Source organism: Corvus moneduloides, chromosome 17, assembly GCF_009650955.1.
Source record: "Corvus moneduloides isolate bCorMon1 chromosome 17, bCorMon1.pri, whole genome shotgun sequence".
Lineage (NCBI taxonomy): Eukaryota > Metazoa > Chordata > Aves > Passeriformes > Corvidae > Corvus > Corvus moneduloides.
Genome location: NC_045492.1, coordinates 9,576,332 through 9,601,717, shown reverse-complemented (window position 1 = coordinate 9,601,717; position 25,386 = coordinate 9,576,332). Strand labels below are relative to the sequence as shown.

The 25,386-nt window shown below is 49.2% G+C and overlaps 1 protein-coding gene across 7 annotated transcripts; it reads left to right on the top strand.

Annotated features, from left to right (window-relative positions):
• The first annotated feature begins 624 nt into the window (after nucleotides 1–624).
• On the top strand, nucleotides 625–25,386 carry SLC17A9 (solute carrier family 17 member 9). Of its 7 annotated transcripts, none has more exons than XM_032126854.1 (16): nucleotides 1,356–1,507; nucleotides 2,109–2,234; nucleotides 9,467–9,664; nucleotides 10,613–10,752; nucleotides 11,384–11,483; nucleotides 12,444–12,574; nucleotides 13,401–13,497; nucleotides 14,394–14,490; nucleotides 16,455–16,542; nucleotides 16,833–16,867; nucleotides 17,393–17,508; nucleotides 17,969–18,024; nucleotides 18,536–18,565; nucleotides 18,670–18,817; nucleotides 24,539–24,652; nucleotides 25,283–25,386. In XM_032126854.1, the coding sequence occupies exons 1-15, from the start codon at nucleotides 1,413–1,415 to the stop codon at nucleotides 24,615–24,617; spliced, it is 1,536 nt and encodes a 511-aa protein (XP_031982745.1). In that variant the 5' UTR covers nucleotides 1,356–1,412; the 3' UTR covers nucleotides 24,618–24,652; nucleotides 25,283–25,386. The 7 variants fall into 7 exon arrangements, with proteins under 7 accessions (XP_031982749.1, XP_031982745.1, XP_031982747.1 ...); XM_032126859.1 differs by lacking the exon at nucleotides 2,109–2,234 and adding an exon at nucleotides 3,694–5,032 and having other exon boundaries at nucleotides 1,441–1,507; nucleotides 25,283–25,385; XM_032126858.1 differs by lacking the exons at nucleotides 1,356–1,507; nucleotides 2,109–2,234 and adding an exon at nucleotides 625–783 and having other exon boundaries at nucleotides 25,283–25,385.

The following is a 25,386-nucleotide window of genomic DNA, read 5'->3' as shown; positions in this document are numbered from 1 at the left end:
TGGTTTACATTTTTGGCTGCAATTTACCATGACTTGGCTCCCTCTTCTGGAAATGGGCACAGTAGCAGAATGAATAAAAATACTCATAGTTTTGTTTCCTGCCCAAATAAAGGGAGGAAAGCCTACAACTAAATGAAAGCTACCATGTGGTTCCTACGCATGGTTCCCCTCAGTCTCTTCTTGCAGGAAAGCTCGTTGTATTTGTTTTCTCTGAGGCAGCAGGTCTGTGTGACTGTGCCACAGGCCTTTGGGGGAAGGTACCTTTTTTCTGAAGAAGAAATATCAAAGTAAAGGATAAAGTATGACTTCATGATTTTTGCTTTTCAGCAACCTCCTCCTCCTGGAGCTGTCTTTGGTGTGTCAGGAACCTTTTTGCTATTTCACTCTCAAAGGTTCATCTCAATAGTAGTGTTATGCCTCCTGATTTATGTAGCAAACTGCTCATCAGGGACCTGCCAAGGATTCATGTTGGGAGAAGGATGTTTGAATTACCTGAATATTAGTCTGCTAAAGGCTTAATTCCACCAAGGATTAAGAGGTTTCTGGCTGCAGGAGTAGCAGACAGGAGGTGTCTGCCCTGCACCTGCGCGTTTTGGAGCAGCCCAGCAGCGCTGGTACCTTTCCCAGGGGCCATGAACGACCTTGCTCAGGCTGTGCGGGAGCTCCTTCATCCTTTGCTGACCTGAAGTTTTGCCGTTCCTGCTTCCAGACTGCAATCGGCCAGAGCGTCACCTGAACGGTGCCTTAACAAGGCTGTTCCGCCTGCTCGTTCATGATCTTTAAGTGAGTCACGAGTCCTTTTGTTGTGGACTGCGATAACCATAATTTTAATTATTTATTTCCATAAAGGAGTTTGATTATCTCTTTCAGATGCTTACAAGGCAGCACCTCTATCCAACAGACTTAAATCAAGCTGTAACAACACTTATCCCTATTTATTTTGTCTTCGGATGGGAATGTCATGCTCGCTTCTAATCCTTAAAAAGCAGAGGCAGAGACTTTTCTGCCGGCAAACCTGTGAGAGCTGCGGGAGCAGGGCGCGATTCCCTACCCGGGTATGGGAGCGGGAGGACAGACCCTGGTCCGTCCCCTCCTTCCCTGTCCTCGCTGTGGCCGACGGGGGTGTCAGCAATTACCGGAGGAGAGGGAACGAGCAGAACCCCGCGGTTCTCCGGGGCTGGAGGGGCCGAACGCCCCCGCCGCGGGCCGGCACCTGCCCCGCCCGAGCCCTCCGGCTCCGCGGGTTCGAGGCTGCCCGGGGACCCAGACCGGGACCGGCACCGGGCCGGGCGGGACTTCCCGGCACGGCGGGCGGGGGCGGCGGGAGGCGCTGACACGTGGCCGCGGCCCGGCGGGGGAGGGAGCCGGCGGCCGCCGCGATGTGAGCCGGGGAGGCGGAAGGCGCTGCCCGCATGGCCGCGGGGGGCGGCGGCAGGAATGTGCCCCTGGGCAGCGGCCCCCGCGACGGCATGAGGCGGGATGGCGGCGCCGAGCCGTACTGGTCCAGGTAAGGCTGGACCCGCTCCCGGGAAAGCCGCTCCGCTGCTTGCGGCGCTCTGCCGGCACTCCCCGCATGCCCCCGGTCGGTGCCCTCCCGGCCCCGGCACCCCTCGCATCTTCGGGCCCCGCCGCCCCCGCCTCCCGCAGCTCCTGGGAAAGATGCGGCTCCGGGATGGAGGGGGTCGGGCGGCCCCCGCACCGCTCCCGGAGAGGCGATTTCGGAGGTGCCTGGTGCTCCCCGTCGGGCCGAGACCCTCCTGTCCCTGTCCCCGGCGCTGCCCTCCGGGAGGGACACGGTCCCACCACCCCGGGCGGTTCCCGCTGTCTCACCCCTCCGGACTCCAGCAGAGACGGTAGAAGGAAGGGGGAAGATAAGGAATTACTGTGAAAAACCGGGGAGGAAAAAACATCTATTTGAGCTTATTTCTGGCCTGTAATCAGTGAATTAAACACCAAACCGTTATGAGGTTCTTATCGGAGTGTTCCAGCGGGGATGTTTGTACTGGCGATAGTCATTCATTAAGATAAAGTCTGGAATAGGAGCTGGGCAGCAGCTAGACAGCATGAACTGCTCTTGATGTAAAGTCATTAAAATACTTAAAATACAGGCGAAGGCAGGGTGATCCAGTGTTTGGAGCTGACTGGGACACCTGGGGCAGTGCTACTCTTCTCTGCCACCCTGGGGAAGTCATTCAGCACCAAGACCTCAGGATCAGCCCCTTCTCCCAGCTGAGGTAGGATAAGATGGTGATTCCAAAGTACCACTGGGGCAGCTGGAAGTCATGGTCAGGCTTTTCCAAGCTGGGAGCCCCTGGACTCCCTGTGCTTTGGAAATTTGGCTCGGTTTCAGCTGACTGATGTCAGCTGTGGTGGCCAGCCCCGGGTCTCCCCTTTCCCCCTTGCCTTGGGGTCACACCGTGGTGAACTCGCCCTGGCAGGAGAGCAGAGGGACAGCCACAGGACAGGTGGCACCCGTGCCAATGCACAGGAACATGAGGCCAAGGGCAGGGATTGCCCCCCCTTCCAGCAGCAATCAGCCGCTGGATGAGTTGGTGTTTATCAATTGCTTTCTGCAGTGACAGCAGGCTGATAGCGAGCTTTAAACTGCCGTCCCGAGAGAGGCTTTTCCTGTAGTCAGATTGGGAAGTCTCGTCAAATCCACGCTCACCTGAAGAGTAAGGGGGTGGGTCTCAAAGACGACCTTTGGCACAGAGGCTCTTAACATTTGAAGATTCTTTCCCCCTCAAGCACTTAGGAAAATTCCTTCTCTCTGTCTCCCCCTTGCTAACTTTTCCCTAAGTCTTTGTGAAGTGGGAGTGGTGGGACCCCACACCGGATTTTCATGAAGCAAAACTTTAATTTATATGCTTTTCCTGTAGGAAAAAATAACCAACAACAAACAAAAAAACATTTGACCAGAGCAAGCCCTCCTGTTTCCCAAATCTCTTCGGAAAATGCAAAACGTAGATAACACTTTCCAAAACAGAAGGGATGAAGACAGCCTGTTGATCGAGGCAGACATTTTAAGTGGTTCTGACCGTGCTAAGAGGTGCTAATAATTGAGAGAATCCTGTTAGTGGGAAGGAGGGGCAGGATAACCCTAAGGCCCATCAGATCATTATCTATATTGCTGTCGTTCACAGAAGCTGAGTTCGTGTCCCTACTGTTTAGTGTAGACACACAAGTGGTCACGGCCCTTGTTTGGGGAGGTTTTATGGAGGTTTTATGGAGGTTTTATGGCCTAAAGTAAACTGGGCAGGTGGAGGGTGATTAAGGGGGAGCAGAAAGGGGGAATGAGCCACCAGAACATACGAGCAGGTTGGTCAAGTTTTATAAAGTACCTCATTGGGTGGTTTGAAGTAAATTTGGTGGACAGTTTGTGAACAGCATATGCAAATAAATAACTTTCATAGTTTCCAAGTAGCGAATTATTGCCATGGAGGCAAGGTGTTATCAAGTGGGGGAAGTGACATGGGTTCTCCTTTCATGCTCCAACAAAAGACATGCCAGGCAGCCTTCCAAGATCTGTCAGTGCAAGGAGAGATAAACAGTTATCTTGGCAGGTTTATTTTTCCGTCTTTGTTCACACTGCTTCTTCTTTTGTCCTCCCTTTTTTCAACTGGCTTTTCCTTCCTCTTCCACTGTTCTTGCCTTGTGTTTTATCCTGCCTGCCTTTCCCAAACTTTTCTGCAGGTTTGCAATGGCTCCATTATCACACATCTCTTCCAAGAACAGCACTTGGGGATTTCTCTTTGGGGCTTGAATAAGCCCTCGTGCTTATGTAGCACATCGGGACAGTTAGAGAGCATTTCTTATGTTGATCCTAACATGCTAAAGCAGTTCCACTCGGGCAGCGGATGCGTTCGAGCATCTCTGGTTCAACTGAGGGAAGACCAAAGCAGTGAAAAGAGAAATCAGATGCTGAAGGTTGCACACAAAGCCACCAGCAGATCCAGCAGTGGGTGTGTGGCTCACATTTTGGATGGTGCCTCCAGGAGAGAAATGCAACATGAAAAAGTCACTGTGTCCTGGGAAGCAAATGACTCCTGAAGCCACTCTTCATCTCCCAGCCTCTGGCTACACCTGAAGACAAGGGGTGACTATAGCAGTTTCTTTAAGCTCCAGAGATAAAAGGAGTTCTGGCCACAGTCTGGTCTCCAGTCACCTGATCTTTGCCCAGAGACAGCAGTCGGTTGTTTTTTCTGAGTTCTGTGCCCTTGTCTTTTGTCAACATGATGTTGCAGCTTTAGTTGGGTGGGTTTTTTTTGGTGGTTGGGATTTTTGTTTTACAAGTTCCTCACCCTGGTTTTCATCATGACCTTACTGAGAACTTTTTTCACGTGGAAAATGTAACGAGGGCACACATTTCATTCCTGGCTGATCCATGTATGCCCTCAGATCAGTGTGCAAAGCACGTCTCTGCTTTATTATTATGTTTTCTCACCACCTCCACCTGGACTCAACAACTTCCAGCTCATATGAGCTGCTGAAATCTAATTTCATCTTTGCTTTTGCCGAAAGCAAGAAATGAAGAGAGGGAATAAACCCAGAGCTCGCTTGCTGAACACCACTTTGTTGCCATCTGCAGCTCCGTGGAGGGAGCTTGAGCACAGGAGGCGGACAGGAAGCCAGCAGCTTTCCCAGGAAAAAAAGCCCTGTGTCCTCTGTGCTGCTCTTGTTGGCTGTTAACTGGATTGGGAAAAAAAATCCAACAACCCTCCTCTAAACCCCAAAGCTACTTTTGACAGCGACAAATCATTAGCTTGGAGCTGGTCGGCAGCATGACAAAATCAGCTTGAGGAGGGGGGGGAAATTACTCCAAGCCTCTCTCCTGACAAGCACATTAGGTTTTGAAGGAGAAATTACTGAGAAAAACAAAGAGTGAGAAGTGAAAGGACTGTCAAACAGGGTTGAAAATAACAACCTGGGTATTATCTCCTGGCACAGGAGTGTCTGCACGGCTGCTGTGTTGGTGCCACGTCAGTCAGTCCTGCTTGTGGTGGAGGTTGCTGTAAATTAAAGCTATAGGCAGGTAAGGTGGAAAAGAGGTTTTTGAAGGGCAGTGATTCCATGGGACTGGAAATGGGTGATGAGGAGGGAAGTGTTGACATACGGTGGTTGACAGGCCACCAGGCACAGGGGGACCACAGGCACCAGCTGCCTGTGCTGGGGACATTCCCCTGGGAGGTGCCCTCGTGCTTGGGCTGCTGGGTGTCCTGGGCTTGGAGCTGGTGGCGTGGCTGGGAGCTCGGTACCACCATGTGGGCTCATCCCATCGTGCCCTCGGGTTCTTGTAGGGTCTGGGGAGTATCCAGTGCTGGTGGCTGGGATGAGCGAGAGGGCTGAGGGCACTGGGGGTGACTGCACTGATGTGCTCTCCGTGCATCTCCCACAGAACTGTTTCTAATCTCTTTTTAGAGAGGGGAACTGAGGTAGCGATGCCTTCCCCGGGAGGTGGGCGTTGTGCTCTGCTGCTGGTACCTGTGCCCATCCTGTGCAGATCAGGAGCTGCAGCTCCCAGTTCTTCTTCCAGTTATGGAAAACACCCACGGATATTGCAGATGGCTTCTGGCCAAGAGCTGTTGCTGGGACAGGCTGTTCATAGTCTTGCTGTCTAACACAGCTCTCTTACCACCTGAAAATACCTGGCGGCCCAGACTTGTGCCTTGGAGGGGGCTAAACTGGGGCGTAATTGACAGCCTGAACTCCAGAGAGTCCATCTCAACAGTGACCTGCAGTGTCTGCCAAAGCCCTGCAGACTGGGGGAAAGGAGGGAGGCGAGTCAAGAGAAATAAAGTTGAATAAATATTTGCTCTGTGGCATCTATTGGAGAAATTCCTCCAGCAGGAAAACACACTGCAAATAAAGATACCCTGTGCTGCTGGCTCTGCTTCCACTGCCAGACAGCTCAGCTTGGTTTTGCCCCTTTGGGGATCTCAGGCATCCTTAAAAATCCATCCTAACCACTGTGCCCTGAGTGCAGATCTATTTGGTGGGAGCTGGGTCTCAGGGAAATCAAGGGATGCTTCCAAGCAAAGCCATTTCCACACAGTGCCCAAGGCTGTGTTTGGAGGAGGAGAACCAGGAGACATCAGACAGGACTGCTCAAAAAACCACCCAGGAAGAGTCATTAGGGCTTGGGCTAATTATAGTCTGGGTGGTGGTTGGAGGTTTGTGAAATAGGAAGTGTTTCTAGCTGCATGGCTGCTTTGCTCAGTGAAGAGGGTGTCGGTGACATGCAGAAGGGGATGCACCTGCAGTGCCTGTCTCTTGTGAAGAGAAGGGGATGGCGGGTCAGGAGGGCACAGTCTGGGCACTGAGGAGCCACTCCCATCACACAGCACCAAATTAAACAAATTAGGTGGCTCCAGACAAGCTCCAGTGATTCCCCTGCCAATGGTGTGGAGGGCTGGTCCCTCTCACAGCAGTGTCTGTCACATATAGCCAGGGCTTGGCCTGGACTGGCACAGGGATGCTTGGTGGGAGATGCTTGGTCTGGCTGGTGAATCAGGTGTGGTGGCACCAGTGACAGCAATGTCTGTGATTTCCTGTGCTCTGATTTAGGCTGGTTATCTGCAGCACAGCTTCCCTCTCCCTCCCTCCCTCAGCAGGGGACTCATTAGATTTAATTTATTAACACTGGTGAAGTTCTACTTCTTGGATGGCTGATGTCACCCACGAAAACTTTTGTTTGATTTGTCATTATTCCTTAGTTTTGGAAAGAGAGTTTTAATTCCTGTCTTTGTGCTAGTCCAGGTTCCTCCTGTGTAACCTCTGCTGTTGTTGTTTTGCACTGAGCAGAACGTTGAGTCATCTGTGGCCTCTGTGATAACTATAATTAGGACAAAATGCATTTACAAAGCTCTTCCCTGTGATGCAAGCACATCATTGTCCTTGTAGGAAAATCATTCCTGCCGTGGTTCCAGGTGGGTGTGAGCAGCTACTGATTACATTTGGCACTCCTATTCTTTGCTTGGATTTTCCTAGCTGGATGTGCTGCCTATGGAGGAACTGGTAGTCTGAAGCCATCATTACATTCTCCCCTTGCCCTGAGCATAATCCCTACTGATACAATTAAACACATAGGAAGAGAATATAGAATGTAGCCGTCAAAGGGAGGCGTATCAGTCAAAGAGAACCTTGAGAGTGTGTCATATACCCAGAGACTTATCTGGTGCTTTGGAATAAAAGTAAAAGTCAAGAGAAAAATGTTCCCTGGAGTTTTGTCAGAACATCAACTGGAGAGGAGGCTTCTCAAGAGAAACAGAGTAAAGACTCCTTGAGATGCTTAGGTCTTTTTCTCTCCCTCTTACACCTTGAGGAGCCGTACAAGGTTTAGGAAAAAGGAAGAACTGTTGATCTGGTATTAAAATGCTGCTGTGCTCACCAGGATAACTGCAGGTTATTCTGAACACACCAGAATGACTGGAGAGACAGAGCTCAGTCCCACTCCAGTGAAAGCTCATAAAGGTCTCCCTTTGCTGCAGGGGAAAAGCACAATTTAGGAAACTATCTTGATGGCTAAATAATAGAAAATACCTCCACACATCACTGGCTGCTGTGCTTTACTCTGTCACCTCAATTGTTGCAGGTTCAATAGCTCAAATTTATCAGTGCTTCGCTGTTGGAGATAACAGAGATTATGGCCTGGACTGGCAGCAGCCCATTTGTGCAGGGCAGGCAGGAGTCGTACCTGAAGTATCCCATCCCTAAGGGCTCTCCATAAGGTTTTCCATGGCCTGTTATCCCCACCTGCCCTCTGCCTTTGGTGGGGGATTTATACCCAGAACCTCCTGTCCATATTGTCCTGCTGGGGTTTCTGTGACCCAGATGTGCAGTGTCCAGGAGCCTTTGGTTTCCCTGTGCTTTTCTGTAGCAAGCTGGAGTCAGTGGAGCCACTCCAGTGTTCCTGGAGCCAGCTGGGGCTGGTGATTACTAACCAGCCCACCTTTGGTTTTGCAGCAAGTGGAGATATGATTGAAGATAACTTCCTGTCAGGGTAAGCCCAGGAGGGACTCCTGAGAGTGTTTCCCAGCCTGTTCAAATGACTGAGGCACGTCAACCCCTGCTTACTCATTCCTCCAGCAAAGATACGTGAGGTTTGCCAGTTTCTGTGTTATTTTGTGCACTCATGCGTGTGCACAGTAACAAAAGTTCCAACCTTCTAAACACCAACTGAAACACTTCCAGTTCCTCCTGCCAGAGGTTAGCACTGAGCTGCTTATCTGCCTTGTCAAGAAACAGCAATAAATCCACCTCCAGCAGGTTCACCTGCCCACCGTGTTCTGCTTTTCATTGTTCCTTCACCTGCCCCCTGTGACGGCCCATTTACACCTCTATAAATGGGTTTGTGCTGTGTGGGATTAACCCACATTTATCATCATTCCAGCACAGAGAAATCAATGCTCTCTTTGATATAAAAGGTGACCCGGGTTGTTTCCCACATGGAGAGTGGGTGTGTTTACCAGGGTGGAAAGCCCAGAGGTTACCACCCTGGTGCAGTGTATTCCTCTGTAGCAGAGAGTCTGTTTGCTCAGTGCTTTGTGCTGTGGCCTCTGGGCATAGAAATAATCAAATACAAATAGTACCCATAGTGGGTGTTCTTACTCAGCTTTTAGCTCTGTAATTCCACTGGCAAAGGGGGGGACCCAAAGTGGTATGGCTGAGGGAAGGCAGAGGCATTTACCTACACCTGGGCCTGATATTTGCAGCAAAATGTGTTTGTTTGCTCCAGAAGCACATCACTGACTCAGAGATGAGAAAATTGCTTCTCATGTACTTCCAGCCTGTAGGTGCCCTTTTCTTGAGGCTGAGAATTCATGCAGCACAAATATATATTCTGTTAACATATTTTGACTCTTATTATCTAAAACTTCTTGTCTGTCCAGGCTTAATCATTTTGCTCCTCTCTCTGAGCTCTTCATCCCCATCATGTCTTGTCTCGCTAAAGAATTCCTGCATATCCCTCCTATTTAGGAAGGGTAACACACAGACCACCTTCCCTGGGGAATGGGTAGGAATGCCAAATAACTAATGTTTGCCACCAAGAGGTGTGTCTCATGTAGGTGCTTCCAGCCTCATGCCCTAACCTTTCCTTTGTTATCTTTTAAAGAACAGTTTCTTGTTCGGGGGAAGAAAAACAAACAAACCTTTCCTTCCTGCCTTTCCATCCATCCACAGCCAGCGATGTCCAAGCAGCCCGTTCCACCTTGCAACCTATGGACAGACATTTGCTGGGGTCAGATAGTGTTTGGGATGAAGATGGCAACGTTCCTAAAAGCCAGCAGATGGGATACACTCTGTGTCAGAGCCGCTGTGCCCCAGGGGGGTTGTGCTGACCTTCATTTTATCAAGACAGGCTCGGCTTGCAAAGCAAACCCGACCCCTAAATCCTCGCTGTGCACGGACCCACCGGGCACAGCATCCCCCCTCTGCCCTTTCCCCTTCTTCCTCTCCATCCCTGCAGGCCCGAGTCCCGTGTGTGGACGGTGATGCTGCTGCTGGGGACGTGCCTGCTGTACTGTGCCCGTGTCACCGTGCCCATCTGCGCTGTCGCCCTCAGCTCCTACTTCAACTGGGACAAGAAGCAGTCCGGCGTCGTGCTCAGCAGCTTCTTCTGGGGCTACTGCTTGACACAGATTATTGGAGGACACATCAGTGATCAGTACTGGAATTTATTCTCATGTTTTCTTTTTTTAGTGACACTTAGCTTGGTTTTGACCCCTCAGCTCCAGTCTGAGCAGTGGCAGTGCCAGGTTTCACAGTGATGAGGTGGAGGGTGAAGTGTGTCCATGGGGAGACGCTCTGGTTGAGAAGGGATGTGGGTGGTTTAGACTGACCAGATAGAAGCTGTGGATGTCTCATCCCTGGAAGTGATTCTAGGATTCTGTGAATACAGCCTTTTTGATTTTATCTGCCTAGATGATCTTTGTTCAGCACTTCCAGTCTTTCTGCCCTATATTCTCTTGCAGTCTTTTCTCAAGCAAGTCCCCATACGCTGTTTCCATCATGTTTAGAAAAGCCAAGTGTCTCCATTGTATCACATGAATTAAAAGCCAAACAATTTCCCCAGCTGGCTGTAAGGGAAGATCTGAATCATTACCTGCTTGAGTCCCTTTCTCCAGCCAATCTATTCTTGGTGAGAGAGCTTTTCTATGAAATCTTTTGTGAGGAGCACATGCCTGGAAGGGGAGCATGATCCATGCAGTGCACTGTGCTGTTTAATCAGGGTCCTTAATAGTTTGCAAGAAAACACCCGGAAAAACCTCAATGGTAAAAGGCAGAGCTGATGCGAAAGAGCAAATGGAAAACACCATCTCTGGTTAAAAGAAGCAGAATGGTGGCAGCAGTTGGGCTTCCCCTCCACCACCATCAAGACTTGAGTGGCTCAGTGCTGTGAGAGCTCTGGGATCACAGGGGTTGGATGGGCAGTGCTGGCAGGAGGTGGGAAGGGAGGAGGTCAGAGCTACTCCCCAAGGGCCAAGAGAAGAACAGGTTTGACAGAAAGGTTGCTCTTAAAAACAGGCTAAACTGGGAAGGGCACTTGAGTCTTGACTGGAGGACTTTGCCCTTTTGCCCTCCTGTCTTTGATAATATGTTTTCTGTCTTCCAGAATAGGAGGTGAGAAAGTCCTCCTGCTTTCAGCATCAGCCTGGGGGTTCCTCACAGTCCTCACCCCGCTGCTCACCCACATCTCTTCAGCCCATCTGGTTTTTATGACCTCCTCCAGGTTCCTCATGGGGCTACTGCAAGGTGAGACCCCCATCCTGAGTGTGTCTGTGTGTCTGCCTGTTCAGGGGCTTCCTTGCACAGAGGCTCATGTGCAGCACGTTCAGATGCAAATCCTGTGGTTTGCAGGGCACGAACCGTTCCCATGGGTGTCTGAGCAATTCTCTGCCTCAAAACTGCCTCCACATCCACAACTTCCATGGGAAAACACAGTGACATTTCTAGAGAAAGTCACTGACAAGTCATTGTCCTGTAGAAATGCCTCTGCCAGACAGGGGCTGCTGGCTTCAGAAACCATCTCTGGTCGTGTTTGGTTTTCCACATTTTTAAACTTCAAAGCAGTCAGAGAAAATTTGCCCTTGCCAAAACTTTTGGATAATTTGGGGTGATTTTCCTTCCCTCTTGCCAAGCTGCAGCACTGGGAAGTGCATTGGCACTGATGGATTTACAGTAGCAGTGGTGATGATGAAATGGGATTACAGAGAAGGCACCAACAAGCCTTTGATGGCGATGGATCCACTTGGTTTATTTTATATCCCTGTTGTGAATTCACCAAAGGTTTTACTGCTTTGTCTCAGTGTTTAGCTCACTCTGGATATTTAAATTTGATTTTGGTTTGCCTTACTGCTCCCTGCCTTGCTCCTGTTTCTCTCAGGAGTGTACTTCCCATCTCTGGCCAGCCTGCTGTCCCAGAGGGTCCGGGAGAGCGAGCGAGCCTTCACCTACAGCACAGTGGGGACTGGATCCCAGTTTGGGTGAGTTCAAAGGCCTGTAAGCAGCGAGTGACAGTCTCTGGACATCGTGTGTGATGAAATGCCGTTAAATAGTTGGAGGCAAAACTCACAGCCCAAAGTACATGTGGATTCATGGGTCCTCAAGGACTCCGCCTGCAGCTGAGGAAGCCTCAGGCAGTTGCTGTCCTGCCTGTCAAGGATTTATGTAGTTTTCTCTTTCTTTTCAAACCAGACTTTGAAGACTGTTTGCAACATTTAATTACTATGGGAAACAGCCCAATTCAGTAGGAAGAGCAAGAGTCAGCCTGACACTCGTCACCTGCACTCTGATAGATGGGAAGAATAGAACTTCTCCATCTCTGCTGATCTCCATCAGAATTTCCTTTCTAAATGGAAGGGTTGCTTAAAAGACAAATAGAAATATTACTGTGTTGAATCACTTCATTTTCCAGTGTGCTCATTTCTTTTGCTGCTTTACACATTCTCTGAGATACTGCACACCAGAAACCTCCTTTTCTTTCCTCAGTGACCATTTTTCAGTATGGGGCAGGTAAGGGTGAGGTCCCTTTGGGATTTCTGCTGCCAGTGAGGATCTGGCCCGAGATGCCACTCAGGGAACAGGACAGGCTGCAGAGCCATGGTGGGACTGGTGGCAGCACCCACACATGCAGTGACAGAGAAATTCTCCCCTGTGAGGGTGCTGAGGCCCTGAGGTTGCCCAGAGAAGTTGTGGCTGCCCCTGGATCCCTGGAAGTGTCCAAGGCCAGGTCAGGCAGGGTTTGGAGCAACCTGGGAGAGTGGAATGTGTCCCTGCCCATGGCAGGGGGTGGAACAAGATGAGCTTTAAGGACCCTTCCAACCCAAACTATTTTAGGATTCTGTGGTTCAGTGACAGCAGCGTTGACCCCAGGGAGTCTCCCATCGATGTGCTCAGTCTGAGCTCTCAGCCAGGGCAGTAAATCCAAGTGGTTTCCCTTGCAGAACGCTGGTGATTGGTGGTGCAGGATCTCTCCTCCTGGACTGGTACGGCTGGGAAAGTGTTTTCTATTTCTCTGGTTTGCTCACTTTGCTCTGGGTTTATTGCACCTGCAAATACCTCCTGAGTGAGAAAGGTGAGTCCAGCTGCATCCCTGGGGCTGACAGTGCTCCCGAGGATCTGGGAACTAAGTGATCCCTCTCCATTATTTTCATTATTTTCTGCAAATTCTGTGTGTTTCCAAGATCATGCCTGTTTTTACGCAAAGGCCTTTTGCTCAGATGTGTTCTATAATACACGCTGTGTCTCACCCAAGATCCCCAACCCAAACATGAGGATTTGAGCTCTTGCAATGCTGATTTCGTATTTCAAGTCCCATGCTGGATTATATCATTGCTAAGAGCCTGATGTGGCTCCTCAGTAGTCTTTAAGCACCAGTGAAAACACAAAACAGAGCATGATCTTCAAAGTGGATTAAGCTAAAGCAGGGCAAGATACTTACTCCAAACTAAGAGCATCTACACATAGAGCTTTTAAAAACCAGTTAATCCACAATATCTCTTCCCAAATAACTGCCTAGGAGTAATTCCACATATGGACAAACCATTACACCTGGCTACAGCATTATTAGGGTGAGTGTGGTATGTAGGAGCGCAGCTCACTGGGAGCTGGGTGTGTGCCTGGTGCTGGACAGAATCCAAACCTGGTCCCTGCCAAGGGACTTTTCTTTAATTATGAAAGAGATACAACACACAGGTGAAGGTGGCTGGATGGGGAAGGGTGTGGAAAAATTTTGGTCAGTGTAACAAGGTGTTTTCATGAGCTTTCAATGCTGGTAGAGCCAAAAAAACAAGGGTTAGGAGGAGATTAAAAGTGGTTGTACAGCAGTATCCCAGGGCTGCCTCCAGCTGCACAGACAATTACTGACCGGAGCTTTCCTTTGGATGTTTTCTTCCCTGCAGAACTCATCATCCCCATAGACTATTTAACGAGAGGCCTCTCGATATCCAAGCAGACCAAAGTTCCCTGGAAGCAGCTGTTTAGGAAGGCACCGATCTGGTAGGCAGCTGCATGCATTGGCCAGGCTGGGAGCATCCTCCCTTTTCTCCTCTCTGGGCTTGTTTCTTCTGCCCCTGTGGTTTTTGTCCACTTATTTATATATTTGAGAAGCAGAACCAGTTTTCTAATTCCTTCTGTATAAATAAAGAACTGAAAAGGTGAGCTTGGCAAAGGTGGTTTATGTTCTATCCAGAGGACTCAAATGTTACTGGCAAATCTTTCTCCCTCCCAGGCTGTTCCCCCTGGATGAGTCCTGTGCTCCTCCGGAGTGATATTTTCCACGGATCTTGTTAGAAATGCTGATTGTAATGGGCTCCTAAGAAGTGCTGCTCAGGGGCACTGGGTGGCACAGGCTGTGTTCTCATTGCTGGCAAACATCTTTTTAATGGCCATTTTTCCTTTGGGATGCTGCAGTGGGTACTGAAGCTCATCCAAGCGTGTTCCCAAGGGCTGTTTTAAGGCGGGGAGGAGGAGGATGGGGCTGCAGGGCAGCAAACCCATTCCTGCCTTGAATAACAATGGAGCTACTAACACATCCCTAGAAAACCCTAAACAAAACCTCTCGGAGCAGGAGGGCTCTTGCAGGGCTGGAAGGGACCGGTGGGAAATGCAGTGGCATAATTAGCGCTTCAATTAACCTCGCCTGGCCCCGGGGCTGTGCGACGAGGCATCGAAGGAACCAGCTGCAGGGAGAAAGCTGAAAGGAGTGGTTATCTGTGACAAAAATCTCAGGAATCTCAGGAAGCCAAAAGGAGAAGTTATCCACGACGAAAATCCCAGGAAGCGATTGCAGAGCTGCGAGGGGTTTCTGTTAGGAGCTGGAATAGCGAGTGCCCGGTTGCCCCCCAGCGTGACCTGGCACTGCTGATGGTTTCCTCTCCGCTGTTTGTTTTCAGGGCTGTCATCATCGCTCAGCTCTCCACGGCCAGCACGTTCTTCACTCTCCTCTCCTGGCTGCCAACTTTCTTTAAGGAAACTTTTCCCGGCTCGAAGGTGGGTTGGTTCCGAAGCAGAGGCACTGCTGGGCACCTGCCAAAAGGGGCTGGATAGGGAGGAAGATGATGGCAGAGGGATTTGGGGAGGGCAGGCTGGGAGGCAGGAGGAGCTGGGTGGTTTCCCTGCGGGGCTGGGAGCAGTGGCACCGCTGCGTGTGCTTTTGGAGATCTCTCCAGGTTGCAGAAGCTGGTTTCTAGTTGCTTGTTTAGGGATGCTGAAGGGTACCAGAGCTGGGGCACTCTCCATATAGGGAAGAGCAGGTGGTTTTGGGTTTTAGACTGCTTTTCCTCTGGTTTTCAATTAGCACAAAGCTCATGACATTATGCTATTGCAAATAACCACCATTCACTCCTAGTTTTTTATGGGGTTTTTAACTGGACTAACATTGTACAGCTCAGATCTGCCTGTGAAAATTATAATTACCATTAATAATGTGTACTTCAGAAATACTACAAAAGCTCTCTGCTCAGCACAAATGATACTCCCATTTTTCAGAAAGCCAGGTAATACTCATCTGGGCTGAGAGCTGGTATTTCATCCTGTTCTCAGAAACTCAGGCAGTCTTTTCCACAATGGCTCTGTTAGGTTTTACAATTTCCAGAGCTGCTTACAAATGCCTTTTCATATTACACATGTAAAGCTCTTTATGGCATACTTGATATTTATATTAAAATCATGTGTTAAACCAGCAAACATATTGTTGTGACAAGATCTGTGCACCTCGAGTAATGTGCTTGTGCAGCAGTAATTTACCATCTGTTAAGCATTATATCGTGGTGCCCTTATGTAAGATGCTCTATAGAGTGCTCCTGCAGCTGATAATCGCTTCATGCAGTTTAAAACAGGGGCTGAGGCAGGTTGATTCTAAAGGATGGGTGATAATCCCTAATGCAGGGAACCTGTGTCACCTGCTGGCCGAAATCCCTTGCTGCAGGTGAGCTGGGCAGCTGCCTGTGGCCACCTGAGTGAAGGTGATGGAGGGTTTGGCTCAGGGCGATGGGCTGTGGGAAAAAACAAGGTTGGGATTGACGTGCTGAGCAGCCCCCGCTGGTGTTAACAGACAGCAGAAGCACCACCCCACAAAGCCCGTGGGGTAACATTTTCAAAAATGACCAAGACCCAGATTTTAAAGGCATGGAAAGGTGCAGAGGGACCCTGGTGTGATTTCCAGGAGCAGCTTTAACAGGACTATTCAAAATCAAGATTATTCTGCCCTCCCACACATCCCGAAGTCAGAGAGGAAGGGAGATGCCTGCACAGGGTGGTGGGCTCTGAGCAAAGGGGGGATGCTGGGGGGGATGGATGAATAGGTTGAACCCGCTGAGATGAAATCCAGCCCAGCCCACACTGATTTCAGCTGCTGTGGGATCTGGGCACCAAAGTGCCCCTGAGCAGCTGTAATCCAGCTGACCAGTAATCATCTGTGATTACAGCTGCAGCCCACTTAATTGAAAATAGGCCGAAGGATGCTGCTACCCATAATGTTACCTAATCCTGCCATTAGAAAATCCAGCTATGCTCCCTCAGCCTCACACAGTAACGCTGCTAACGAGCTGGAAGCTGCTGGAAATTTTGCCAGCAGCTTTGCTGGGGACCCACAGGAAACCTCCACTGCTCTGTGGCTCCCTGCCACATCATCTTGCTGAGCGGTAAACTTTGCCACATTTAATCCCTCTTCCCCAGAGTTTTCTGCCTCTCCCCTGGATGCAGCATTGCTGGGGAAGAGGGAAAGACAACAAATCTACAAATGCTACAGCCCTGTGATGCACCTGCCCCCTTACAGAGCTTGGAGTGGGGCATGGTGCAGCTGAGAGCTGGCTCTGCAAAGGGGGTAGAGATACTGCAACGAGTCCTGAGTGCTTCATTATTTCTCCTTTCTACAGGTACCACAGACTGCCAGAATATTTGTGAACAAACTCAGCTCTGACAACAAATCTCTCTTGATTTTCACTTCTTTTCAGGGTTGGGTGTTTAATGTAGTCCCCTGGCTGGTTGCAATTCCGACAAGCTTGTTCAGTGGATTTCTGTCTGATCATTTAATCAATCAAGGTGAGAGCTCTTTTTGGCTTTTCCTCAGCTCTTACATGATGTGGGAAGAGGACCTGGGTGGGAGCAGGTGGGCTTGTTGGTAGGGAGAAGTCCCAGCAAATAGACAATGTGAGGTTCTGATACAAAAGCAGAATAAATTCTCCAGTCTCCAAATCCCATCCACGTCGATCTCATTCATAACATCCACCTGGAGGTGAAATCTGGGCATCTGAAATCTACTTATGTTATAGTTTCCTGGCTGGACAACAAGGTGAGCTGTGCTTAACTCCAAGTGTCCCTTTTTTTTCCAGGGTACAGAACCATCACCATTCGTAAGTTCATGCAGGTAAGAGAGCTGAAGTTGTGGGAGAGACACCTGAGCTACCAGTTAAACTCTGATAGCTTGGTAGACCTTGTATGGGGGTTATAGGTGGAAAAAGGAAAGATTTTCTGGCTTTGCACATTAACTGGTGGTCAGGGTGTATGTGAAAGGAAATCCAGAGGAAAACCCTGGCTGAGGAACAGAGCATGGACCAATGGTATCATTGAGCACAGTGAGTGCTCTGAAGGGGTTCTCCTTCACAACCTGTCCCTGGTCATTCCAAATGACCCCTTAGATACTGAGGAAGCAGCAATAACAGGGTGAACAGAAATAGAAATGCTGGGTGAGAACACAGTGTATCCTCTGCTCTGCAGCACTGCATCCCTCTGGACAGACCTCTGACACAGAAGGACATTGGGGAAAAAAAAGAGAAGCACCTGGTGCACACTAACTCTTGCTATTGGAAAAGGGAACAGTTTGTTCATGGCAGGAGTTGCTTTCTTCCTTACAGAAAACGTGCTGTGGTGTTTAATTTCTCCTTTTTTCCAGGTCATTGGCTCTGGCGTCTCAAGCATTTTTGCTTTGTGCCTGGGCCAGACCTCCAGTTTCTGCAAAGCAATAGTGTTTGCCTCGGCCTCAGTTGGACTGCAGACCTTTAACCACAGGTAAGGAGAGCCATGGGGACAGTGGCCCTCAGCTGTCCTGCACATGTGGCATTTTGGGGTCTCAGAGGAGGCTGCCTCCGTCCTGACTGTGAGAACAAGAACTGGCACTTGCCTGAGCATTGTGTTTGGGACTCTGCGAGGTTGGTGGAGTTTAGTGCCCTGTGGGTTGGAAATGATGCAGCAAACCTCTAGCGTGGGGAAGGGCTTGGACCAGCCACTATGAGGGAGATAGAGCAGGAGGGGAATTGCATTGCAGCACCTCTGAACACTTGGAGTTGAATTGTTTTCCTTCTGATACTCACCTGTGCTGCTTCGCTCTCAGCTTCTTCTTTCTCCTGCCAGTGCTACTTCTTGTGCAGGACCTTTCCTTGTGTTTGACAAACCAAACTGAGTAGATGACAGGAAAGCAGTCCATTCCATTCAAACAGCCATTTATTTCCCCCCCTCTGTTTCTCACCAGTGGCATTTCAGTAAATGTGCAGGACCTGGCCCCCTCGTGTGCTGGCTTGCTGTTTGGTAAGAATTCTGTGGGGCTTCTGTGGGGGGGACATGGTCACCAGCATCATGTTTTGAGGAGGAGCAGCTCTGGGCAGTGTCTACTCTATGTGTGCAGTCTCAGCTTCCTTCTGTGATAAACCTGCCAGTGCTGGGGGCAGATAACAGCACCAAGGGGCCTTTCTTATATCTGTGAGGAGCTCTGCTGCACCCAGGGCTGGGCTGGGGCTGTGTCAGTGGTCTCTGTCAGTTGTCCAGAGAAGCTGTGGCTGCCCCGTCCCGGGAAGTGTTCAGGGTCAGGTGGGATGGGGCTTGGAGCAGGGCTAGTGGAAGGTGTCCCTGCCCATGGCAGGAGGAAGGAATGAGATGTGCTTTACAGTCCATCCCTGCTCAAACCAGTCAGTGATTCCATGATGAGAAAGACATTTTGCCCGACATGCAGATGGGGGGTTGGTGGGAGCTGTGATGAAGCCACTCATGTCTGTGGGTTTTCACAATTTCTTTTCACACCATTTCTCTCTTTTCTTTCCAGGGGTTGCAAATACAGGTGGAGCCCTCCTAGGTAAAGTACTTTCCTGCGGCTATCCTTTCCTGGGGAGCCCTCTCCCTGCAGAGGGCAGGATCCAGCCCAGAGCCTTTGCATGTTTCTCTTCTCTCTGGCTGCAGGGGTCATTTGTGTGTACCTGGCTGGATACCTGATCGAGACCACTGGCTCCTGGATTTCTGTTTTCAACCTGGTGGCTGCTGTGAACAGCATTGGGCTCTGCACATTCCTCCTGTTTGGAGAGGCCCAGAGGGTGGACACAGACTCTGTGTATGTGGATCTCTAGGGATGAGCTCAGGAAGCAGCTGAAGGACAGAAGAGTGTCACATCTATGGGTCATTCTTGCACAAGTGCCAAAGAACTTTTTTTTTTTTAGGTGTTTTAACAGGAAAAAAAAATGCTGAAACCAAGTACATAATGGGTCTGGATGAAACCCATGGGAGGAAAGAAATTTAGAGTTCATTTTTTTGCTCAGGGCTGTAGCTGGTAGCTTGCAGAGCCATCCAGCTCAACATCTCCAGTGAGGATACGGTCTGTGGGACCAGTTTGTCCCAGTCTGTGTCTAGTGGACAAATAGCCTTGTGGCCAAAGCAGCTGACCTGGCCTGTCTCCCAAGGCTGCTGTGGTTCCATTCCCTCCCGAGGGGAGCTGCTGCTCCATGTGGGAGTGGGGCCCCCACGCTCTGCTGTCCTGGGACCACCTGGCTCTGGAGCTGCTGTGCCATCAGGTGTCCTCTGAACATCCCAACGAGTACCTCTGACCTTAACCCCCGCACGTGCCTTCGTTCTGCAGCCTGCTCGGCAGGTACCAGCCAGGATTCCAGGGCTGTGAGGTGAATTCCAGGCTTCCCTTCAGGGAATGTGTGCCCTGGACCCAGGGCCATGGGGCTGTTTCAGTACTGCTGTCACGGAGCTGGGAGGCTCCAAGCCAAGCCTGACTTTGCTCAAGGGCTTGAGGTCTCCCTTCCATCCCTGGTGGGTTCACCCCAGCCCTGAGCCCAGGTGGACCAGCTCCACCATGATAGCAGAGCTAAGCTGTCCCCCGGGGTCAGGCTTAGCTGGGCTGACCTTGCCGTGCAGCAACAGCTGAGGAATCCCCCTGGAGCTGTTTTGTCAGATGCTGTGAATGTATGGGAAGAACCAGTCACACTCTGTGCTGTGGATCTACAACTCCCAAATGCTTTCTGCATGATTAGATGTTCCCTCCACATGCTCACAAAGGGCCGAGGGAGACTTTCCAAAGAGCTTGGCATGGGCAGGTTTTGTTTCTGTGTTAAGCATAAATCAAATTTCTGCTTTGGGCATCTACAAGGGTGTGGATCCCTGTGGTTCCCTGTGTCAGAGGGAAATACTTGGCTGTAGACACCTCTGAGCCTGAATGTCTTAAGTTATTTATAAATATTTTAAAATTTAAGCACCAAATCCTGTATTTATGTACTTGAGGCCTGATTCTGCATGCTTGTTTTGAGTGGTACTCCCACCAAATCCAACACTCCTTTCTCGAAGGGGACGATCTACCAGCCTCCAGTGTTTGGTTCTGGAGGATCAAGGTTAAATGTGAATTTCATATTAAAGCAATTCATTGCCTCTTCTCCCACCCCTTGCTTGCAGCCCTAAAGGATCTCTTGGGTTTCTCTAGTGCTTACCAGAAAATTCCGACTGAGGAGCAGATTGCCCAAGGACCTTGCAATGCAGGGAAAACTATAGGTTCAGGTGCAACACACCACCACCCCCCCCCAATTATCTTCTTCCTCACCTTTTGTTTTGGCCAAATTTCTTCTTGGAAGACTGTTGGAGCCATGCAAAGTTTCTGAATAGCCTGGCTTGTAGTGAAAATACTGACAGCCTTTTAATTGCAGAGACACTAATGGGTATCACTAAGCTGAGCTGAGCCCCTTACCGGGCAGATTTAGAGATAAGGATGCAGCTGCCTGATGTCTTCCCAAGAGAATAGAGAATCAATGTGGCCTGGCTGGGGACAGAGAGATAAGAAAGTTTTGGGGTTTTTTTTTTCCTGCTTCTGTGCTCTTTTTTGTCTAAAAGGCTGTTTGCTGCCATAGGTACTGTATCGGGGTGCTGCAGAGGCAGGACCCAGGAAGGCTGCTGGGAAGTCTTTAAATCAGTGGGTAAATTGGGAAGAACACCCAGTAACAACAAACACAAACACAGCCAGGCTTGCCAAGGAGGCCCGAGGCTGTGCAGCCTTCTCTGTCAGCTTGTCCTTTGTCCAGTCTGAGCAGATTGCTTGCATGGCCTTTTCTGCAGTGACACAGAAAAAAAAACCTCCTGGGTTTTGTGAGGTTTTAGAGTATCTTCCCTGGCCATTCAGAGCTGCAGGTCAGGAGCACAAGGAGTCAATTCTGCTTCTCTTTGCTGGTTGCACCATTTCTTGTGGAGGAGTTGATGAGTTTAAATCACTCACATTTGAATCGGGCTGCTTGGCCACCCCTTGGATCTGCCAGCTGGGAAATTTGGAACTGATCTTCAAAGGAAAGTGGTTGGCTGTGGCTTCTCTGTGAATCCAGCTAACATTCCAGTGAGCTGTCCAAGTTATCTGTCTCTGTAACTGGCCAATAAGTTAAATATTTGACCTACACTTGAGGCTGAGGTTTCATGATCATCATACCTCCTTGGTGAAGTATTGATTTTGCATATCTGTACTGTTATTTGTTTAAGCCAAAGCTTGTGGTCTGCGAGTTTTTGTTATGGAAGGACCTAAAAAAAATAAAGGCAGCAACTCATTTGCAAACTCTGCTTTTCCTTTGGCTGCAGAGGTGTTAATTTGTGTGATCAGTGAGGGACAGAGGAGTATATTTGATGTGATTATCTCCCTAGGGAGAGTATCAGGGCTGTCAGATTTTCACAGCATCCTCACATGTGCTTGTACATCAGACTCGGAGTCTTCTACATCTTCTCACTGATTTTGGAAAAATGAATGAAAAGCTGCCTTCAGCAGAGCTGTGGTCAGTACTCCATCAGCAGCCATGACCCACTATCACTTGTTAAGAGTAATGACACAAACGAAGTGGTTCTCGGGTGACTTGGGACACACCCCGCAGGCGGATCACCTTCCACATGGTGATCGTGCTAAAAAAATAAAATAAAAATACGTTTCCACCTTTTTTTTTATTATCCTCACTGATAGGTTCGAGCAGATGCCAACAGAGGGAGCTGTGAGATCTGGGATGTGGCAGCTCCTGGCCGGCGAGAGCTGCCGAGCCCGGCCCTGGCACAGCTGGCACGGGTAGCGTGGCTGGTGCGGATAGTTTGGGTGGCACATCTGGCAGAGCCTGGCCCTGCCCGCCAGCAGCCCTGACTGGTGGCTCTCGTGGCTGGAGCTGCCTTTGGGAGCCCCAGGATTTGCTGTCCCAGCGTTCCCTGTCATGCCTCACAGGGCAATTGCGCAGTTATTGTAGGGATGGAAAGTTTTGGAGACATTTTAAAAGGAGAAATAGCCATTAAATGAATTTTAACACCTCATCGGTAAGGTCATGTAATCGAGAGAGTATCTCTAAGTACTGCAGACTCCTCTAATTTTCTCCTCATTGTGATCAGAACAAAAGCCAACATGAAACTTGGCATGAAAATGATGCTGAGGATAATTTAGCAGAGTGCAAGTTATCTTCAACTTCCCCTGTCCTTTTGCTCTCTTTACAGAGGTATCAACAACCTCTGACATGCACATTTGAGCTATTTTGACCTTTTAGGTCATTCAGGTGATTTAAAGATTTTCAGCTCTAAGAAGCTGCAGACCCACCTTAAACCCTGCTCTGTTCTCCAACTGTGCGGAGCCTGAGCGAAAAGAAGGGTTTGGTATTTTTGTCTTTTTCTTTTCTTTAGTATTTTCTCTCCTCTTTTTTCTTTTCTTTTTTTAGTCTTTTTTTCTGCCACATTCCTTAAATTGTCGGTGTCCCAGGCTGGGTCTCAGCTTTCCAGCCTGCCCTGAGCGAGCAGGGACAGGCAGTGCAAAAAGGGCCTTAAAGGCTGATCAGTGACAGGTACCTTGTATTGCTGCTGGGGGTTGGTTTGTATTTAAATTGTTTGGAATATATTCCATAGCTGGCTGGAGATCATTAGACGGATCCCGTTTCATTGCAGTTTGCATAACACTAAATCAATAAACACATTCAAGCAGATGGAAAGCAAAACACAGGAGGAAAGTAGCACTATTTGGAGGAGAAAAGGGATAGCAAAGAGCACTCCTCGCTGATAGTTTTGCTTGGAAAACACAAGCAGATGCTCTCACAGCAGAGACCTGATCTAACATCCACCTGGCAGCTCCCCAGGGCCAGGACATGCCCCAAAGACAGCAGCTCTCAAAGGGCACCCAGTCCTGTAACAAGCGAAATATCACCGTTTATTGCAGCCGTGACCTACTGCGTGGCACGTAATGAGGAATTTTCCATTTCAAACTTTAATGCAATAATTAAGATGTCCATTAAGGTCTTTACAGTTTGGCTGCTTGTAATTAAAAATAGGGGGATGGGGGGGCAATGGCAGGGAGCTGCAGTCCAGGGCATCAAGCTCCCACCGGCAGCTTCAAGTGCTCTCCCCTTTCTTCCCTATTTGGTTTCTCTCTTTAAAATAATTTCTCTGGATTTGTTTGTAACTGTCCCCAGAGCATGAAAAACACATGAAGAGCAGTCTTAGTTCCCACAAGTACAACTTGGGTTTAAAAAAGAGCTTTTACCTTCTACCAACACCTCCAAAATACCGATCCTCCTGAGGTGCAGTTCTTGGGGGTGTCTCTGAGCAGTGCCAGGGGTTTTATGCTCCGGTTGGTTTCCAGACTGGTGTAGCTCCTGCTTACACAGTTCCTGATGCAGGATTAAGGGTGGGGTAGGTTTTAATCCAATAATGGAATGAGAAGAAACCCCCATATAAACCCACATCTTCCAGAGTGTCTCTGCTCCTGGGAGGCCAAAGTCCCATTATCCAGTAATTGGATTTGGCCTCCTAAAGCAGGACTGAAGTACTGTAAAATTTTGTTCCCAAATCACCAGATTTTTGCAAAGGATTAACAAAAATTAATGATTTGACTGAGGAAGTAGCTGCCAGGAAAGCTTTGGCTGATCCCTTGAATCCCTTCCCAAATTGCTTTCCCTGTACAACTCCCAATTTATGGGTGACTCACTCTTGCTCCTCCAAACACTGGGCACGATCTTGTGCAACTTTGACATTTGTTATTCTCTAAAAAATTGTTTTTAATTTCATCTCCAAAGGAAAAAAATAAATTGCAATTCCACTTCCATGGAAGACAATGGAAAGATACACGTGTAGCAATTACCAGGAGGATTTTGCACTAAGAATTAGCAACCTACTCGTGCATGTCCTGCATTCTCATTAAAGGCAAACTGTTTGTGGGTGACAGGGGATTTTCCTGTGCAACCATTTAGGCTCGTTGCAGCTGTTAAATTCCTTTCATGTCGGGTTTTTTCGCCCCTCTCCTACCAAGTTTCAGACAAACCCACTCATTTACAGCCTCTCCTGTGTGTGAGCTACAGGTGGGGTGGATGTTCCATGAATCTCATCCTCAGCCCTTCAGATGCTCAGAGCTGGTGCTGGGCACAGGAGCCTTTCTATGTTTTGCTCTGATTTTGCCCCAAATGTGCCCATAAACCTGGTGTCGCAAATTTCCTGGTTTCAGTCACCTTTGTGTGGTTTTGCTGCTGAGATCAACCTGCTCCTCAGAGCCTGCAGATCTTCTCTGCCTCCTCCAGCATCTTCCCTCCAGCTCCTCCATTCCCTGCCCCATTCCACAAAACCACTTGGCAGGTTTGGGGGAGCAGACAGGGCCCCCATGTGTCCCCAGGCTCATGGGAGGGAGGATGTGTCCTCTTATTGTGCACCCCAGACCCTGGTAATTTACTGGTTATTTAGCAAAATAAACCCCCTGAGCAAGAAGTATTATCAGCAGGAGCATAATCAGATATCAGAGAGGAGGTCTTCAGATGAGTAATTTATTGAGATCTCTTATTTCATTTTATTTCAGCCTATCTGGGACACGACTGTGCTTTGGAAAGGGCTGGAGGCTGCAGTTCCCACTGCAGGAGCCACCTGGACCAGCGTAAACCCCCATCCTTGCAATCTCATTTTGCAGAAACCTGTAAGTAGGACACGCACTGCAACAAAGTGGTGACCTGAGAAATGTTTGCACAGCCCTGGGCTGTCCTTCCAGGAGAGTCAGGGCTGGTGGGACACAGGCTGCTCTGCACCTGGACACAGGGTTTGGATCCAGGACCACAACAAACCTTTCAGAGTGGTACCTGTTCTCTGGGGATTTTGTGCCTGGACTCAGCTGGGAGTACAACATCCAAAGTTTGCCTTAGCATCCACCCTTTTCTGGCAGCTTTAATGCAGAGCTAAATACTAGAGCATGAGGAAGAAATGGCATATTTTGGCATTGCCCAGGGGCTCCAGTGTTTGCAAGGGAATCTTTACCACTTGCCTGTAAGAACGTGTCACTCCTCTCACCAAAGACATGGCTTTCTCTCTTTTCCTTAAGTGCAGTGCCAATTTTTTATCCTCTTCTGTTCATCCTCTCCCTCCTCCTCCTCCTTGGAGATTTCTGGATTAAAGAATAAAGCAGGGAATTGATTTCCTGAACGTGCATTAGAGAGGATTATTGCAGGAGATTCATCCGTGTTTGGTGGATTAATATTTTCAGGGAAGCAGCTCCAATCTCAGCCAAAACTTCTCTCAACATTCCCTGAACCATTTTTTTTTTCTTTTTCAGGCAAGAAAGAGCATTGGGAATGGGAGGAGACAGAGAGCAGAGGTTCTCAGCACTGCTTTTGAGTTTTGGAACCTTTTGTAACAACAGCATTTCTCATGTAAATA

Bases quoted from the DNA above. Each gene is read 5' to 3' on its own strand.
- SLC17A9 (XM_032126854.1), top strand. From the start codon at position 1,413: ATGGCCGCGGGGGGCGGCGGCAGGAATGTGCCCCTGGGCAGCGGCCCC. The intron at 2,235-9,466 runs GTAGGATAAGAT...CCATCCCTGCAG, and splicing joins AGCCCCTTCTCCCAGCTGAG to GCCCGAGTCCCGTGTGTGGA. The intron at 16,543-16,832 runs GTGAGAGCTCTT...TTTTTTTTCCAG, and splicing joins TGATCATTTAATCAATCAAG to GGTACAGAACCATCACCATT.